We start from the raw sequence: 16,124 nt of genomic DNA on the forward strand, positions 1-16,124 counted from the left end.
TTTTATCGAGATAATCTCGTGTCATCTGTTGAATTATTCTTCCTTTTCAAATATATGAAAAATAGGTAAATAAAAAGAGCGGGAAAAATAGGATTGTCCCGCCGGGTTTGTTTGTTGTGAGTTTTGAGTTTTCGTGTTTATATGCCGGCTCGCCCGGTGTCTTTGTCGCCCTTTTTCATAAACGTATATTATAAGAAAAAAGTGAAAAAAAATCTCAGATAAAAATACAGGTGGTATCATGAACCAACCCAGTACATCAGCGAATCTCAAACCAGGTAAAAATACCGATAATCAGTCAATCGAACGCGAATTTCTCTTTGGATAACCTCAAATCTCTCGTAATAATTTCTGTAGATTCAATTTTTCCAGTCCAAACCTCTTCTTGAGAATTTAAAATCCTTTTCTTGTTAAGTTTTTAATTCACTATCCAATAAATATCAATCCTTTCATTCACAACCATGTAAAAAAATCGAAACAATTCAATTGTTTTGTACAGAGAATCGATATTTTCAATCTACCTCTGATTTAAAAAATATCAATCTACAGATCCACAGCACGGAGGCTTCGCCAGATTCCAAGATGTCAATGTAACAGAACTTTTTCGCAAAGACACGCAAGCAGTCAGGGAAAAATTACAAAATCCTGCTATCAGAGCCATGTGCCGTCTACAATCAGCTGCAGGTATCACAAGCCTACACAAACCTGACGGAACCCTCGTGATGTTCAAAGACTGGGATGCCATCAATGGTTACAAAAAGAAGTTTTGGATCAAATTCTTGTGCCAAAATAACCAATTGAAAATTGACAAATATTACATGCCCCCCGGCTTCGACAGAAAGGAACTCGAAACTGAATATACCATTGGCTCTTTAAACAACAAACAATTTCTCAATAAATGTAAAACTTGGGTGGAATGTTTCACTTATCGTAAACAACAATTCAAGAAATTGGAAGTAAGAAGTTTGATAAAATTGATGAAGAAACATTTCAGTGAAATTTGCTGATCTACGACTCTAAAAATAATTTCAATTCTCACTGGAAAACATTGAATCTGGCAAAAATTTGAAATCGTCAAGAATGGAAAACTGAAATTTTGTCCAGTTATTGGAAAACTGGAGTATTTTTCGTGAAGCATTTTATTTTGGAACGTTTTTTTGCAGGATTTTCTGAAAAGCTTGGACCTCTACTGTGCCATTCCACATGCGAATTCATCCTACAAAATATTTTCCATTCAACTGGAGCGACATGTCAAAAATCGATTTGTAGAAGCTGCGCTTATAGTTGTCAAAATTTGTTATTCACAAAATATAACGAAACCAACGAAATTGGTGATCGAAAGTGCGACCACCCTGGAACTTGCTGACCGTGATCAAGAGAATTTGCAAAATCTTTTCAAAATTCTGAAAATCATTGATGTCGAAGAGGCCCTCGAACAAATATTCAACTCTCCGGAAAGCAAAGGAATTTGGAAGAGACAGGAACCGTTTTTAGAGGACGGCGTATGTTTCTCGATTTCTATCTGTATCTTCATCTCAAAAATGGAAATGATTGGTGCCACAATCTTGTGACTTTTTCTATCGTGATTTCGTTTTTTCAATTACCAGGAAAATGGCCGGAGTCGAGAATCTGACGAATCGTTCGATCCGGACGATTCTTCGCCTCGGTCGAAGCGACTGAACGAAGAAACTTTGGAATCTCATGGCAAAAAACGATCTCGATTGTCAGCAGATTATCGCGACAGTTCGGACCAGGAAACGCAGAAAAAAAAGGCTCCGACACGGAGAAAGAGGCAGGATCCGAAAAACCTCGAATCGTCGAAAGAACCTGAGCCTCGATCACGAAATTCACCGCAACAAAAGAAAAATCCAGCTAAAGCGAGCTCTTCGAACCAAAAGAACAAAAGTTCTAAGACTCAACAGCAAAAATCGTCCGGTGCAAAAAAGAATTCACGAGCGAATGTTCCGGCGAAGAAAAAACGCTGAATTTTCTCTATTCTATAAACAAAATTGCCATGATTGTATTCTTTCGTTTTCGTTATTAACTTTAAACTAGTTTCGAGTTAAGAAAATACGAAAAGAGTGATATCACAGCTGGGTCTGAAAAATGCATTTTTTAATTTTTTTCGTCGCGAGCGCAGCGCGTGTTATTTTTCGAAACAAAATTCCTTCAGACGATTCGTGCTTTGCTTACACTTTTCACTAGAAATAACAAAAATTAGTTAAATAAGTAAAAAAGTGCCTTTAAAGTACAAAATATAATTGGAGACTGGGATTTTGTAAATGAATTCGCTAAAAGTTTACAAAACTTTTGAATCTCAAATATTCTATGGGATCTGATTAAAGTTATTTCAATCAACAAAGTTTTGGTTTTTTCCATCATTTCATCAATCGATCCTTCGACGAAGCGAGTGATTGTTGTAGATTTTTAAGGAAAATTGGATTGTTTTTTCAAAGGTCCGAAGTTGTCGAGCAAAAGAGCGACTGAGGGCTGTCGAGTGACAAATTTTTTGGTTAAATCCTTTAAGCACGTAATTTTGACATCGGCTAATGTCGTTAACGATGAAAAAACCAGCTGAGGACGTTTTGGTCGTCGGGATCGATTCGAAGGCCCAAGAAAATGAAAATTCCAAATCGAATTCCGAGTACGAATCTACGTTTCATTTTTTCCTCGAAACTTTGATATTTGGACTGCACTAATCCCTTAAATTTTCCATTTAGAGACTCGAAGGTGACAACAGGAGGTGTGAACTATTTCGGGTGCACGAGATTAATCCGTGATTTGGTTTTACTAACGATGAAAATATCGTTTTCGATCATTTTCACTGCTGTGAGACTCCTCGTTCCACCTTCGATGAAGAATCTCGTCGGGGAAACCGTCGTCGTGAGTATGGAATTGAAAATTCTTCGATCTTCAGTATTCTTTTTCCCAAACATTTTTTTCCAGTCGAAAAAATCGTAATTTTTAACGAATCATCATAATTTCAAAAAACTCGATTCGATCCACAGATAACTGGAGCTGGTCGTGGAATAGGAAGAGAAATAGCGATCAAGTTGGCGACTCTTGGCTGCATCGTGGTTTGCTGGGATATCGACGAAGAGGCCAACCGATCGACGATCAGTAAAATTATCGAAGAAGGTGGAGAGGTGAGGGAAAGGAGAATCGTCAAAAAACTGATAGATTCATAGATCGAAAAAAATTTGAGCAAATTTGGAAATTTATCGATAGCGATGGGAATCAATGGCATTGATTTCCCGCACACTTTTGGAGTTTTTTTTTTTTTAATTTTTGGATAGTTTTCGAGTACTCTTCCATCAGTTTTGTTCCGAATAAAAACTTTTGTATTTTCCAGGCTCCTTTAAATCCACTTGGGAAAATTGCTTAAAAAATTGCAGGCCTACGGTTACCTCGTCGACGTTTCGAAAAGGCTGGAAGTTCGCGAAACCGTGAGAATGATGAGGAGGAACAAGGTCCCGGAAGTGACGATCCTGATAAACAATGCAGCAGTTTTAATCCAGAGGCCCTTCCTCGAGCACAGTTACGAGGACGTCGAGAGCACATTCGGAGTCAACGTTTTGTCGAATTTCTGGGTTCGTTCAACGTGCTTTCCAACAGAGAAGTGACTAACTGAGACTCTTCATTAAGACGAATAATCTTGCTCGTCCAGACGATCGAAGCATTTTTGCCTACGATGCTACAAAACGGCTCAGGCCACGTGGTCTCGATGTGCAGCATGTGCGGAATGTTCGGAGTCTCGCAGAAAGTTGCTTACTGCTCGTCCAAGTATGCTGTTAGAGGTGAGCAATGAAATAACCACATTTTTATTGCTCTTATCGAGGCACTTTCAAATTGAACGAAAAGTCAGTTGATTCGACTCGTTGGCAGGATTCGTTCGATCGAAATCGTTGCTATACTTTGATTTTTATTGCAGAGTCGATAGTTTCAATCGGTTTTTGAATTTTATTCCAATTTTGGTGCGATTCCCAAAAACATCGAAATGAACGGCCTGAATCGAGAAACTGACTGACTGCTCGTTGAATTGTCGTCAGGAATCGAGCTAATCGAATTTCGCAAATTGTATTCGCAGGATTAATGGACAGCATTCGCGAGGAATTACGATTACACCCAGCCAAGCCGAAAATAAATTTAACCACGATTTATCCGTTCTACGTCGCCACCGGATTAGCTAAGGATCCCCAATTTAGGTGTGATTATTATTACGCACCCATAAAACGTAATTACACTCCTTCGAGTCATAATTACGATGCAGTGAAAGTTATCGCGGTTATTAAATTTTATTACGAGCTTCTGTCTCTGGAACGCTCACGTTTTTTTTGCAATTTTCTCAGGGAAAGGGGCTCGTTCCATTTTCTGGGTTTTTTCTTGCATATCTTTTACTGGAAAAATTCCAGAAATTGTGCGATTAAAAAATTGTCGATCGACGCTAAAAAATCACGGAAAAAATCGTTTTCAACATTTTTTTTGTCGATTTTCTGAAATCAAAATCTCTGACGATGAAAAACTCGATGGAATTACTCAAAAACACTTCGAATAATAGTTTTAACGTTTTTTTTTTTGCTTTTTTGAATAATTTACTGCGAGAAAGTGTCGAAATAAGCAAACAGATTGCGCCACTCGCTGGTCCCGGTGCCTGGCGCCAACTTTCGGAATAAATTGTAAACAATTTTTTTTAAAAACGACTTTAATACTCGTCGAAAAATGATTTTTTCCATGACTTTAACCAAAGAAATTAATTTTTTCGAACAGTACCAAAAATGTGAATTTTTCGAATCGAATTTTCTACGTTCCATGGAAAATTCGTTTCCATTGCAAAATAATGGAGTTGAGGGAACGTCGAAAAATCGAAATCTAGCAGCAGCTCGTTGGATTCGATATCGTCGTCGCTGAGGAAGTAATTTGTTGAATAAAATGAAATTCCGAATAATCGAAAACCTCAAGCATTTAATTTGATCGATTTTTTCGACATTGTCTCAAGAAATAATTGAATTTGTTGAAATTGCGAAAAAATGGCACGAAATAGCAATTTATTTGATTGAGTTTCGTCAATTTTCAAGTGAAATTTTCCCAGGCTATTAACGTCAACGTCAAATTGTCGTTTTCTTATTTTTTTTAATGTTTCTCGTTACACAACAGATTTCCATACATATTTCGTGCTGTGACTGCGGAGTATGCGGCCGAGGAAGTGATCAAAGCGGTGCGACGGAATTACACCGAGTGCACGATCCCAAGATGCTTGTTTCCCCTCAATTCTATCATCAGGTACGACCAGGCAAGAAACCAAGAAAAATATCGAAAATTAACAAACTCTCGTGGAGTTTTATTTTTCACAGAAACAATATTTTCACATTAAAATCATTGAACCAATCAAATGATCAAAAGATTCATGAAAAGTGAAAAAAATGAAAAAATGAAAAAAAAAAAAAAAAAAAAAAAAAAAAAAAAAAACATTTGAAAAAACTCAAAATCTCATTTTCTTTCAACAGACTCTTTCCCGAATCCGCGAAACTGAAGATTCTCGATTTCCTCTCGAAGGAGCATCGTCATTGAAGAAAACAAAATACAAGGATGAGTGACTCATCCAGAGAAAACGAGGAAAACCACCGAAACAATTCGCATCCAATCAAAGAATTATGCACTTTTTCTCCGGATTTCTTGCCACTGAGTATTTTGCAGTCTATCACCAGCTTGACATAGCTCAATGTAAAATTAAGCGATTTAAAGAATTTACGACGCACCATTCGAGTCGTTATTCTTACTTTTGCCTTCGTAAGTGACAGCTGTTTTTCTCACTTCTCACACCAAAGTTCTTTCGACATTAAATCGTTCCACCCGAGTGAGTGACGTCGAGGGCTCTTCGTCGCGATTCCATAGACGGTTTAATGACAACCGGATGGGCCCATAATTATCATTATTGTTGTTATAGAGTTGCGATCGCGAAATTTTTCTCGTTTTCATACTTTGAGAAAAATGAAAGAGGCACAGTTTAGGAATATTAGTTGTATGACTTAATTTTTACAGATTTTTTCTTAGCGCTTAAGACTATATTTAAAAAAAAAAAAAAAAAAAATTTCGCGGTCTTTTGTGATTTTGTAAGGATCGGACACAAGAGTTTAGAACACCAAACGATAAGGCTATACAAGTTACATAACCTCTCAGAATCGTAAAGTTTACGATGGAGACTGATAAACAGCACATTCGTCACTGCATTTTATACGAATTCCAACAAGGAAAAAATGCTTCTCAAGCACGGGAGCCAATCTGTAGTGGTCTTGGTGACGACGTTGTATCTTATGAAACATGTAATTATTGGTACAAACTTTTCAGAAGTGGTAATTTCGGTCTTGGTGACCAGCCGCGCCCTGGACAGCCTCGAGAGTTTGAAGATGCGGGATTGCAAGCTTTACTAGATGAGCACTCAACGCAAACACAAAAAGAGCTTGCAGCTTAATTAGGAGTCACCCAAACAGCAATTTCCAAGCGTTTGCACCAAATGGGAAAAATTCATAAACTTGGAAGATGGCTGACCAAGGATGTGTTGACCCAACACAACCTTGGTCAACGTATGAACACGTGTCTTTCACTACTTGCCCGGCGACAAAAAAAGGACTTCTTGTGGAAAATTGTGACGGGTGATGAGAAGTACATCTTTAACGAGAATCCCAAACGTAAAAAGTCGTGGGTAGATCCCGGGCAACCCTCTACATCGACGCCGAAACCGAACAGCCACTTAAAGAAAGTTCTTCTGTGTATCTGGTGGGACACGAAGGGTGTGCTTTATTATGAAGTTCTGGAAGCTGGTCAGACGGTGACAGCGGAACGCTACAGTCGACAGTTGAACAAATTGAGCGAAGTACTGGATCAGAAAAGGCCATTCACTGGGCAAGGAAGCCGGCAAGTCATACCGTCGCATGACAACGCTCGACCTTACCTTGCTCGCGCGACTCAAAAAACCCTTTTGGATTTGGGGTCGGAAGTTCTCCCGCACGCGGCATATTCACCAGACTCGTGGCACCATCTGATTTTCATTTGTTCCGGTCAATGCAGCACGGCTTAGAGGATAAACAGTTCAAAACGCTTGATGATGTGCGTAAATTCGTCGATGATTTTTTTATCGCCTCGAAGCCTGCAAGTTTCTTTCGCGACGGCATCCGTATGCTACCTGAAAGATGGCGCGAGGTCATAGAGCACGGTGGACGATATATTCAAGACTAAGTTCGTTGTTTGCTATTTTTTAATAATTAAAAAAACTACTTGTGAATCTGTAAAAATTAAGTCATACACAGCTAATATTTACATTAAAAAAACGCCCTTGAAAATAGCAATTGGAGACAAAAGTTCATCGGAAATAGTGAAAATCGAATCGTGAAATTCTTCATCAACGAGAAAATGAAAATCGTAGTCTCCGAATGCCTTTAAATGCTTGTGAATAGTGATTTCGATGGTCTCTGTGATTCGGCGATTTCATGAGAATAGGCGCGGACCACGAGTCCAATTCGGACTGTTAAAAGTCCGTGTCCGAAGGGGAGAGAGCGACGAGGTTGGTGAGGAGCCTGCAGAGAACTGGCGGTTCAGTGTTTCACTTGCTTTGCGCGGTGCCACATCGTGGCGATGAATGAGGATTGATTCGCACATGCGAGCCTCGATGCAGTTTCGCGCGAGTCAATGACGTTTTAGAAAAGCTCATAAACGACAATTCTCAAGAGATTTGCGTCGTTTCGTTTCATTATTATTATTGAGTTTTCAATTTAAAAATTTAGTCATCCACGATCACGTCAATTGATGAGTGAAAAAAACTGGGATTTTCATCGCACCGGATCGGCGATCGATTTCCTGCTTTTTTCACTTCGAACTGCAGTGAAAGAGTGAAAATTCCTTCGTAAAATCAAATTATCTTCCGCCCTCGATTTTTTCTGATTTTGTTGACTCGTTTCTTGGAGCTCGGTTAAAAGGTAATTAGAATTAAATATGTTTTAGAAGATTGCCAATTTTTTAGCTTCGAATCCGTCGAAAATCGATTTTTTAACAAAAAATTACAATTTTCTGTACTCTTCGAACCGTCGTCCCGAGTCCAATGGACAAAATTCCCTTAGTTCATGCTCCGCAGTAAAAAAATCATGAAATTAACGTAACTCGATCTTCCTTCACCCGGTACTGAGAATTTTGTCATTTCTCAAACTCCCAATTCGGCCTTTTTCATCCTCACAATCGCAGTTTGATGGACGACATAGAATTCATATGTCATCGTCGATCCAATTGGTTTTTTTTCATCGACCGTTTTTTCTCCCGTTGCACTTCTCGACGCATTGTAATTGCATTGGCCTTCTACTTTTTTCCTCTTCTCAGCAAAAAAGCTCAATTTATCAGCAATATTGTTGTCCGGCCTTCGGAATTGTTTTTCCCTGCAGTCGATCGCTGATTCTGGAGCGAGCGAAAGCACGAAAAAAACATTTTGATGAGCCAACTTTTTTCAAGTCTTTGATAAACAATTTTTTGTTTAAACAACAAACGAGTGATCTCACTCGAGGGAACGTCTAAGATGAATCGTGACGTTCGTTCTAATGTGCGTATCAACAATTCTTTCGCACTTGTATGACAAGGTCACACATCACACCTGACGTTTGATTACCAGCACGTGTCTCCGTCCACACGCTCAATTTCGTTTAATAAAAACACGGAGATTGTCCACTATGTTTTTTATTCCGACCGGAAAATGTTAATCGGGCCGTGCAATGAGATGGAAAAAAATTAAAAAATGAGCATTAAAAAATTAATATTGACAAATTTTGAAAATTCAAAAGTTAAAATTACTAAATTATAATTTACAAATAAAACAATTCGAATGAAAATATGAAAATTAACAAAAGATTCAAACTAAGTTAAACAAATTTTTTAAACTTTGAAAATTCACATAAAAAAAAACATTTTGAGAATTACATTTTTTTCAATCTTCACATTGTTTCGTCTGAATCATGCGACCCATCCGGTTATTGCCACCGAAAGTCGTTTGCTTATCGGTGGCATCGATCCAGTTAAAAATAAAATGAAAAATAAACATTGAAACAAACCTTGAGGGAGTTTTTTTTTAATGATGGAATCGATCTAATCCATTGAATAAAGCCATCTTTTATTCATCATTCCTAATGGGGCATTTCTCATTTCTTTCATTATGGGGGAATAATAAATGCATGCAAATAATCGCGGATTCCGATCGATGCTGGATAGTCAAGGCAACGGTCGGTAGCAAAAAAAGTCGATTTTTTTCGAAGCTTTTTTTTCCAAGCATAATTCTTGGCGCAAATTGCTACTTGAGCAGCCCTTGAAATTAACATTAGAATAAGAGATTTTTTCTCGATTCGTACGAATGAATTTACTAATGGAAACCAGTTTTTTACGCCTCCGTAAAAACCGGGGAGCACTCGAAGGATTTTTAGTTTCTATTTGCTCTTCCAATTCCCACGTCCAGATCCTGTCTCTGGCTTCTTCGTGACGAGGCTCTATGCTCGAAGGCCATTCAGGGGGGGAACCGAGGCGAGGAACAAAAAATTCCCAAATCGTTGCTGTGGAAAGTAAAAATCTCAAATTAACTTTTTTTTATTCAATTATTCAATTTACTTTTCATCTTATTTTTATTGATTCAATTTTCTCGAGTGTGAAAATTGAAAAAAAACAAAATTTCACTACAACATTTCATTTTTTCATAAAATTTCAATTTCTTCATTCAAAAATGACAATTTTTTATTTCTATTAATTTGATCAGTTTTAAACAATACACGCGATTAATCCCGTTGTTACTTTTATTAAAAAAACATTTTCGCTCCTTGTTACGAGAGAGCGATTGTATAATTTCGTCGTGCACATTTATCTCGTTATTTTCAATTTCAGTACTTTTATAACCGTCATTAAGCACGCTCCGATTAGTTTGTGCGTTTACGTACAAACTTGATCGTCGATCGAGCTCCCTCTATAATTAAAACCGATCTTGCATGGCTTGTAAATAGCATCGTGCGATCCCTACTTATTTGTCAAATTGAAAAACGAGCTTTAAGGGGGTTTCCCCTAGCGAGTACCTTTTCGTTCGTTTTCCAAACCCCTGCTCAGATTTTCGTCGATCTTTGAGCAACAACAAAAATCACTTAGTGATGAAAGCTCCTTAAATTTTTTTTTTTTAATAAAAAATTTTAAAAAATTAAAAAAAAATTAAAATAATGAAAATTCACCAATTTTTCATCCTTTTAGTAGCGCAATTGTTTCGCTGCACCAACGCGTCGTCAGATTTTCCGCTCTGATTATTTTCACCCATTTCATACGCCGGCCGACGACGGTCGGTAGGAAAAATAACAGGCGCCCGAACCAAAGACCCGGAACCCACGTGAGTTGCACTTTCGCTTGAGAAAAAAATTCTTCCAGCGAAGCGTGAAATTTCCGCGAGCAACAAATTGACAGTTTCGTTCGCGGGTGTCGATAATAAATAATAATTTTTCCTAATTCTCTTTTTCTTTCGTTTAATCTTATTTTATTTCTGTTTTTTGCTCCTCGTACCTTAACAATGTAGCGAGATTTTGTTTCGTTATGCGATGGTTGAGTAACCCCATCTTTCACGAGCAGCTATGTGGCGTCGTAAAAACGTTCGAGAAAATGAATAGCGATTTCTTGCTACGGGGCTGCGTTGAGGAAGTTTATGCGAAAAATTGTTGCGCAACGACGAAATCGGTTTATTGGTCGATTCGTCGTCCGCTGCGCCTCGGAAGAGGGAGTAAAATTATTGTTTTGCTGCCATTTTTTCGACGTAAATAAAAATGAAATTTTTTCATTTATTATAAGAAAAGTGTAATCTTTATTTATGCATTTTTTTTTATGTTTAAAAATAAAAAATTATTTCGGATTCGAGCTCGTCGGAAATTGAATTTTGAAGAATTCAAATTAGACCGGAATTTCGAATTCAAGTTTGAACTTTGGATAAAACAAAATTTCAATTTGTTCAACGAAATAACAAAATAGTGTAATTGCTTAAAACCACTTTGAATTTATTTAATCGAATCTTTGCATCGTCGCACGGGGAGATAAAAAATTCGTAAATTCGTCCAAGCATTTCGGTCTGTTTTTTCACGATTTCCATTGTCTTTTATCTTTCCTCAGGATAAAAAAAAAAGTAAAAAAAATAAAAAATAAAAAATAAAAAAAAATGGTACCGATACGCGGTGAAGTTTTAGTCGCGTGCCCGAGGGTCGGCAGTCCATTGTCCGTCGGCTGGCTCTATCTCGTCGGTGAGTTTTTAATCGGCGCATCAATAACGGGTGCGTTGGCCCTCCTGGGTATCCTCAAATCGTTTTTGCCAAAGCCCCCGAGAGACTTGAGCGGCGAGGTAGTTTTGGTGAGTGTTTTTATCTTCACTTTCCAACATTAAAAAAAAAACCAGAAAAGGTTTATGTCAAAAATCTCGGTTCGAATAAAAAAAGAAAAATAAATAAATAAAAAAAAAAAAATTTTTTTTTTTAAAAGAAGGAAAAAATAATAAAAAAATTAAGAAAAAAATTATTTTTTTTTCCAACTGCTTAAAATCCTTGAACTTGAACTTTTCCCAGGTGACAGGCGTGACCTCGACGCTGGGGACTTGCATAGCTGACGAATTCGCTCGCAACGGTTGCACTATCGTTTGTGTCGATGTTGAGGAGGAAAAATTGGAAGAAATAAAGCAGGAGTTGGCCTCGAAGTACCCGAGGATAATGGAGCTCGGTCCAAAGGATGGAAGAAAAAATGAGGCAACGAGAAATCGTAAGATCCGAGCTCGCAGCTTCGCTTGCGACATTTGGGATCGAAAGGCCTTAAAAGAGGTCGCGAGGAAGGTCGACAGCGAGGTGGGCCCCGTCGACGTTCTCGTCACTTGCGCCGGCCACTCCGGCCAAGACATTTTTGACACGGTCAATGGCACGCTCATGAGCCATTACTGGGTTCGTTTTAATTCGCTGTGAAATATCGAAAAAGCATTAGAAATCCGATCGCTCATTTGGAACTCTTCTCTCCACTGTGCTCAGACAGTTTTAGCCTTCTTGCCACTCATGCTCAGACGGAAAAAAGCCCACGTTATCGGGGTCACGCCAACCTCGTCACCGGAGGACGCTTACGCTGGCTCGAGAGCTGCCGTTTCGGGTGATTCACAAATTTCTAATTTTCGATCATCCAAAACTCATTATTCGTACATCCATTCATTTATTTGAGGGGGGAAACCACATTAGAAGGCCGTTTAAAACTGAATTTTCGGGACTTTTTTTTTCGGCGGGAAGAATTAATTAGAATTTAATCAAATATTGACGCAGCATTTCATTTATATTTCGAACTGTTTTTACGATTTTTTCTACATTATTTCACCCAAAGATAACAACGCTACACCGTAGCCATTCCGATGTTCATCTGAAATCAAAAATATTTTGATTTTACATTGACGACTTATTTTCTAAGAACACGAACCTCAATGTAGCTGAAAATAATGAAAATCAACATTTCTCCAGGCGTTGCAACAATAATTTACTTTTCGATTTCCACCATTTTTTTTTCTCCAATTATGCGCGAAGAAAAATACCCTTAAAATCATTATATCATTTCCTCCATTTGCATAATTATCGGTTCTCTACTTTTTGAGTTATACATTGTACGCAAATGTGAAAAAAGTCATTTCGAGATAAACGCGTTTGAAAAATATATTCTCGGAGACTAGAAATTCAAGGAAGTTAACAATAATATAAAATGCTTACCGATTAATCTGCGATTCGAGCACCATATACAGCAATCCTTCTTCTTCCTCATAGACTTCGTTTTGCGCAAGACTACCTGAGGCAATGCTTCGCTCTATCTGCGCTCGAGCCTGTACTCGATATGCTCGATTCACGCAATAAAAAAAAAAAAATAAAAAAAAAACGAATTTTTTGAACCTCCTAACGTGGTTTCCCCCCTTAATATTTTAATAATGAGCAAGTACTCAAATTGCGAGAATAATTTATTTATTTATGATAAATAATAATAATTTATTGAATAATTATTGCAATTTTATTACTTTATTGTTCATTCGAAACTGGATTAAGGAAGTTGAGGCTGTACAGTCATTTTTTTTACCCAAAAGTGATGACCTGTACCTTTCAAAAGTTAGGCCAGTTTACAGTTTGGCAATGTTGCATACACTTTAAAGAAAAGTTGGGGAAAAAAAGACGAAAAAGTGGTGAAAGCTCAGTCGAAAACACGAACAGTGACGATCCTAGCCTCAAAAAACTGCACGGAAAACAGATTATTATTAATATAATCTCAGCAAATCTCCTAATAAATCTGAAAAAAATTGACATTATTCGGCAAGCCTTGCTCATGTTGTCCAAAAAATTTCATATTTTTAGCATCATTTTTAACGGAGATATCACCGAATGTGTCTTGACTTCCATAAGATTACATGTTATTTGGGCCAAATTGTTATTGATTTTTCTCAGCAACGACGCTCCTAAACTGTCTGAAAATTTAACTGATTTTTTTTACACTTCACTTTATAAGATGCAATCGGTTTAAAAGCGGTGACATCATTTTCATTCTAATGCCTAAACTTCCTTAATGAACGGATTAATAAATAAGTGCACGAACCGTTAACGACCTTAATATTCCAAGTTTTTGAAAATCAAACTTAAGAAATTGACTAACTCAGTTTTTGATGATCGATTTTCTATTTAATTCGCTAATAAATCCTCACGAATGAATTAAATTTGTATTAATTCATAAATTGCTTTATTTTAAGGGCTGATGGAGAGTTTGGGTCAAGAATTTGGCAGCCAGAGGAGCAGCCTGAGTTTTTTGACGGTGGCGCCAAAAGCTGATCAGAGGTGACGATCCTTACTCGATAAATTGTTGACCCGTAGAAATACGGATTACTCGGAGGAGCTCGATTCTTGGCTGCCAATATTGTGAATTTTCTCTCATTCTTGAAGGCTCCTGCGCCAGAGCGAGCAACAGGTTGCCAGGGAGGTTGTCGAGGCTGTGAGAAGGGACCGGTGCACGTTGCATGCGAGTTGGTTGTCGACGATTCTCTATCGAATGAGGTGACAAAAAAAAATTTTATTCTTAAAAAATTGAAAAAAAAAAAAAAAAAAAAAATTGAATTAAAAAAAAAAAAAAGAAATTCATTTTTAAAAAATTGAAAAAACAAATTGAAATTTTTTCAACAAACTGCTCCATCGAAGGAGCCAATTATATTTCAACTCGCAAAAAACGACACAAAATTTTCGTTGCACGATAAGCGTTCGACTGAAATTCAAATGTATAAATAAAAATCGTTAAAATCATTATTTTTCTCTCCGTTTCCAGCTGTGCCATTCATTCAGCGATTTGCACGATCACCCACTGGCTGTACAGTCCAGGCTGCGACGATCCGCACTGAAAAAATTTGATTGAGAAGAAAGGAGACTCTTTTAAAAGAAAAACTGTAAATATTGTCGACACGAGCGAACATAAATTTTTTAATTTACTTTAAAGAGACAATTTTTTTCATACTTTCATGCTCTCGCTACTGAACTCTTTGGAGCGCGGGTTTTTCCTCAGCGAACAAGCGTCAAAACGTCGTAGTGCCCGCTCTCGGGTCGACCGGAGAAGAGCAGCCTCGCTGTCTCGAAGCTGGAGTTGACGCTGTTGTGGAAAACCCTCTCGAGAGTGCCCTCGTGGATTTCCCGGTAGATGGACAAATTCATTTTGTGGAGTTTCGTCGCGACGGTGCATTCGAGCTCGGTGGCGAAGACGCCCTCCGAAATCATGAAATTTTTGTACTCTTCCGGCTCGGTTATGCTCCATTCGGCTGTGACGAACGGCCCGTACTCGCGCCAGTGGCTTTTTATGTGCTGAGTCACCTGCGCAGGGCGGAGAATCCCTTGTCAAAGTTTTTCCCCATCCGAAATGACGGTTTTTCAAATTTTTATCGATTTTTCAAATTTTCGAATTTCCGGCTACACTGACCAGCGTTCGGAGACGACTGTGCTCGTCCTCGCTCTGCCACAGGACGTAACTGACTGCTCGGAACATGCAATTCCCATCGCCGAATATTTTGTGCACGCGAAACGTGCCTTCCGGTGATCTTAGGAGAGCCGTGCCTGCAGCGAAAATGGAAAAATGTGAAAATTTACAACTCCCTGGGGAAAAATCTGAAAATTTCGCCCCCGGCCCTCATTTTTCGCCCCTTTGGACGCAATCACTTCGATGAGAAAGTTTAGCCTCCTAAAACACTGAATTTTCATGTCGTGCGACACAAAAACTTGCAATAAAAGAGCCTTAAAGTTCGCCCCAGCCCTTATTTTTCACCCCTTTGCAGGTAACGAGTTTTGTTTAATTTCGATGAAAGTGTCTGGACTCCTGAAAAACTTAGAGTTTTTGTGTAATTGCAATTGGGAAATCCGAAAATTTCACCCTCAACCCTTATTTTTCACCCCTTTGGGGACAGCGAATTTTTTTATATTTAGATAAGAGTCTAGTGTCCTGAAAACAAGATTATCGCGTCAAGTCCTTAAAAATTTGCAAGTGAAAAATCTGGAAATTTCGCCCCCAACCCTTAAAATTCACCCCCTGCAGGTGCAGGGGGTGAATTTTGTTTTATTTCGTTGAACTAGTGCCTTAAGGTGCCTTAAAAAACGTGCGAAAACTTTTTATTGAAAAATCCAACAATTTCGCCCTCAACCCTCGAGGTTCACCCCTTTTAAGGGTAGCAGGGTAAAAATTGAGTTCAGAAATGGGATCAGCGACCCAAAAAACCGTCGTATACCAATTTTTATCGAAATCGGTTAATAATTGAAGGCGTTGAGAACAATCGAAAAAATTGCGCCATTTTTTTCGTTGCTCGCCTTACATTAGTTATATACCTGGTCGAAAAACGAAGTAACAAAAAACCAAGCTCCGAAGAACGTTCGGCAGAGTCATGATTGAATTCGGATTCGGTTTGGCGGCTCGCTTTGAGGAAATTGAAAAAAACGTTTTTGAATATTCGTTTTCGGATGCTGGGCTGCTCCCTTAAAATTGGTGCGAAATTCTGTGGAAGAACTGAAAAGTTTCTGACACCCCACTTTTTAAGCGCAAGAACAACAAAATTCAGAGGA

At 38.2% G+C, this 16,124-nt stretch overlaps 4 protein-coding genes across 5 annotated transcripts; 3 read left to right on the forward strand and 1 right to left on the reverse strand.

Annotated features, from left to right (window-relative positions):
* Nucleotides 1-57: 57 nt before the first annotated feature.
* LOC122418552 (uncharacterized) lies at nt 58-2,359 on the forward strand. The gene is made up of 4 exons (XM_043432855.1): nt 58-275; nt 547-953; nt 1,161-1,499; nt 1,605-2,359. Exons 1-4 carry the CDS (start codon nt 239-241, stop codon nt 1,980-1,982), a joined length of 1,161 nt encoding a protein of 386 aa, XP_043288790.1. The 5' UTR covers nt 58-238; the 3' UTR covers nt 1,983-2,359.
* A 120-nt stretch (nt 2,360-2,479) lies between these two features.
* LOC122418553 (short-chain dehydrogenase/reductase family 16C member 6-like) lies at nt 2,480-7,968 on the forward strand. Its single transcript, XM_043432856.1, has 8 exons — nt 2,480-2,641; nt 2,718-2,880; nt 3,006-3,143; nt 3,393-3,587; nt 3,665-3,794; nt 4,085-4,202; nt 5,152-5,277; nt 5,502-7,968. Exons 1-8 carry the CDS (start codon nt 2,547-2,549, stop codon nt 5,563-5,565), a joined length of 1,029 nt encoding a protein of 342 aa, XP_043288791.1. The 5' UTR covers nt 2,480-2,546; the 3' UTR covers nt 5,566-7,968.
* Nucleotides 7,613-14,519, forward strand: LOC122418554 (retinol dehydrogenase 10-B-like). Of its 2 annotated transcripts, none has more exons than XM_043432857.1 (7): nt 7,613-7,967; nt 11,155-11,389; nt 11,601-11,966; nt 12,051-12,165; nt 13,787-13,871; nt 13,977-14,087; nt 14,353-14,519. In XM_043432857.1, the coding sequence occupies exons 2-7, from the start codon at nt 11,201-11,203 to the stop codon at nt 14,423-14,425; spliced, it is 939 nt and encodes a 312-aa protein (XP_043288792.1). In that variant the 5' UTR covers nt 7,613-7,967; nt 11,155-11,200; the 3' UTR covers nt 14,426-14,519. The 2 variants fall into 2 exon arrangements, with proteins under 2 accessions (XP_043288792.1, XP_043288793.1); XM_043432858.1 differs by lacking the exon at nt 7,613-7,967 and adding an exon at nt 7,996-10,387.
* LOC122418557 (OVARIAN TUMOR DOMAIN-containing deubiquitinating enzyme 7-like) lies at nt 14,285-16,022 on the reverse strand. The gene is made up of 4 exons (XM_043432862.1): nt 15,891-16,022; nt 14,995-15,128; nt 14,539-14,888; nt 14,285-14,421 (listed from the first exon to the last, which is right to left on the reverse strand). Exons 1-3 carry the CDS (start codon nt 15,946-15,948, stop codon nt 14,583-14,585), a joined length of 498 nt encoding a protein of 165 aa, XP_043288797.1. The 5' UTR covers nt 15,949-16,022; the 3' UTR covers nt 14,285-14,421; nt 14,539-14,582.
* Nucleotides 16,023-16,124: the final 102 nt, after the last annotated feature.

The sequence above is a fragment of the Venturia canescens genome, chromosome 11 (genome assembly GCF_019457755.1).
Source record: "Venturia canescens isolate UGA chromosome 11, ASM1945775v1, whole genome shotgun sequence".
NCBI classification, from domain to species: Eukaryota; Metazoa; Arthropoda; class Insecta; order Hymenoptera; family Ichneumonidae; genus Venturia; species Venturia canescens.

Excerpts from the sequence above, each read along its gene's own strand:
- LOC122418552 (XM_043432855.1), top strand. The coding sequence starts at position 239 with ATGAACCAACCCAGTACATCAGCGAATCTCAAACCAG. Across the intron at positions 954-1,160 it reads AACAATTCAAGAAATTGGAA|GATTTTCTGAAAAGCTTGGA; the intron begins GTAAGAAGTTTG and ends GTTTTTTTGCAG. Across the intron at positions 1,500-1,604 it reads AACCGTTTTTAGAGGACGGC|GAAAATGGCCGGAGTCGAGA; the intron begins GTATGTTTCTCG and ends TTCAATTACCAG.
- LOC122418557 (XM_043432862.1), bottom strand. The coding sequence starts at position 15,948 with ATGACTCTGCCGAACGTTCTTCGGAGCTTGGTTTTTTGTTACTTCGTT. Across the intron at positions 15,129-15,890 it reads TTACTTCGTTTTTCGACCAG|GCACGGCTCTCCTAAGATCA; the intron begins GTATATAACTAA and ends TTTTCGCTGCAG. Across the intron at positions 14,889-14,994 it reads ACAGTCGTCTCCGAACGCTG|GTGACTCAGCACATAAAAAG; the intron begins GTCAGTGTAGCC and ends CGCCCTGCGCAG.
- LOC122418553 (XM_043432856.1), top strand. The coding sequence starts at position 2,547 with ATGTCGTTAACGATGAAAAAACCAGCTGAGGACGTTTTGGTCGTCGGG. Across the intron at positions 2,881-3,005 it reads TCGTCGGGGAAACCGTCGTC|ATAACTGGAGCTGGTCGTGG; the intron begins GTGAGTATGGAA and ends TTCGATCCACAG. Across the intron at positions 5,278-5,501 it reads CCCCTCAATTCTATCATCAG|ACTCTTTCCCGAATCCGCGA; the intron begins GTACGACCAGGC and ends TTCTTTCAACAG.
- LOC122418554 (XM_043432857.1), top strand. The coding sequence starts at position 11,201 with ATGGTACCGATACGCGGTGAAGTTTTAGTCGCGTGCCCGAGGGTCGGC. Across the intron at positions 11,967-12,050 it reads CGCTCATGAGCCATTACTGG|ACAGTTTTAGCCTTCTTGCC; the intron begins GTTCGTTTTAAT and ends CACTGTGCTCAG. Across the intron at positions 13,872-13,976 it reads GCGCCAAAAGCTGATCAGAG|GCTCCTGCGCCAGAGCGAGC; the intron begins GTGACGATCCTT and ends TCATTCTTGAAG.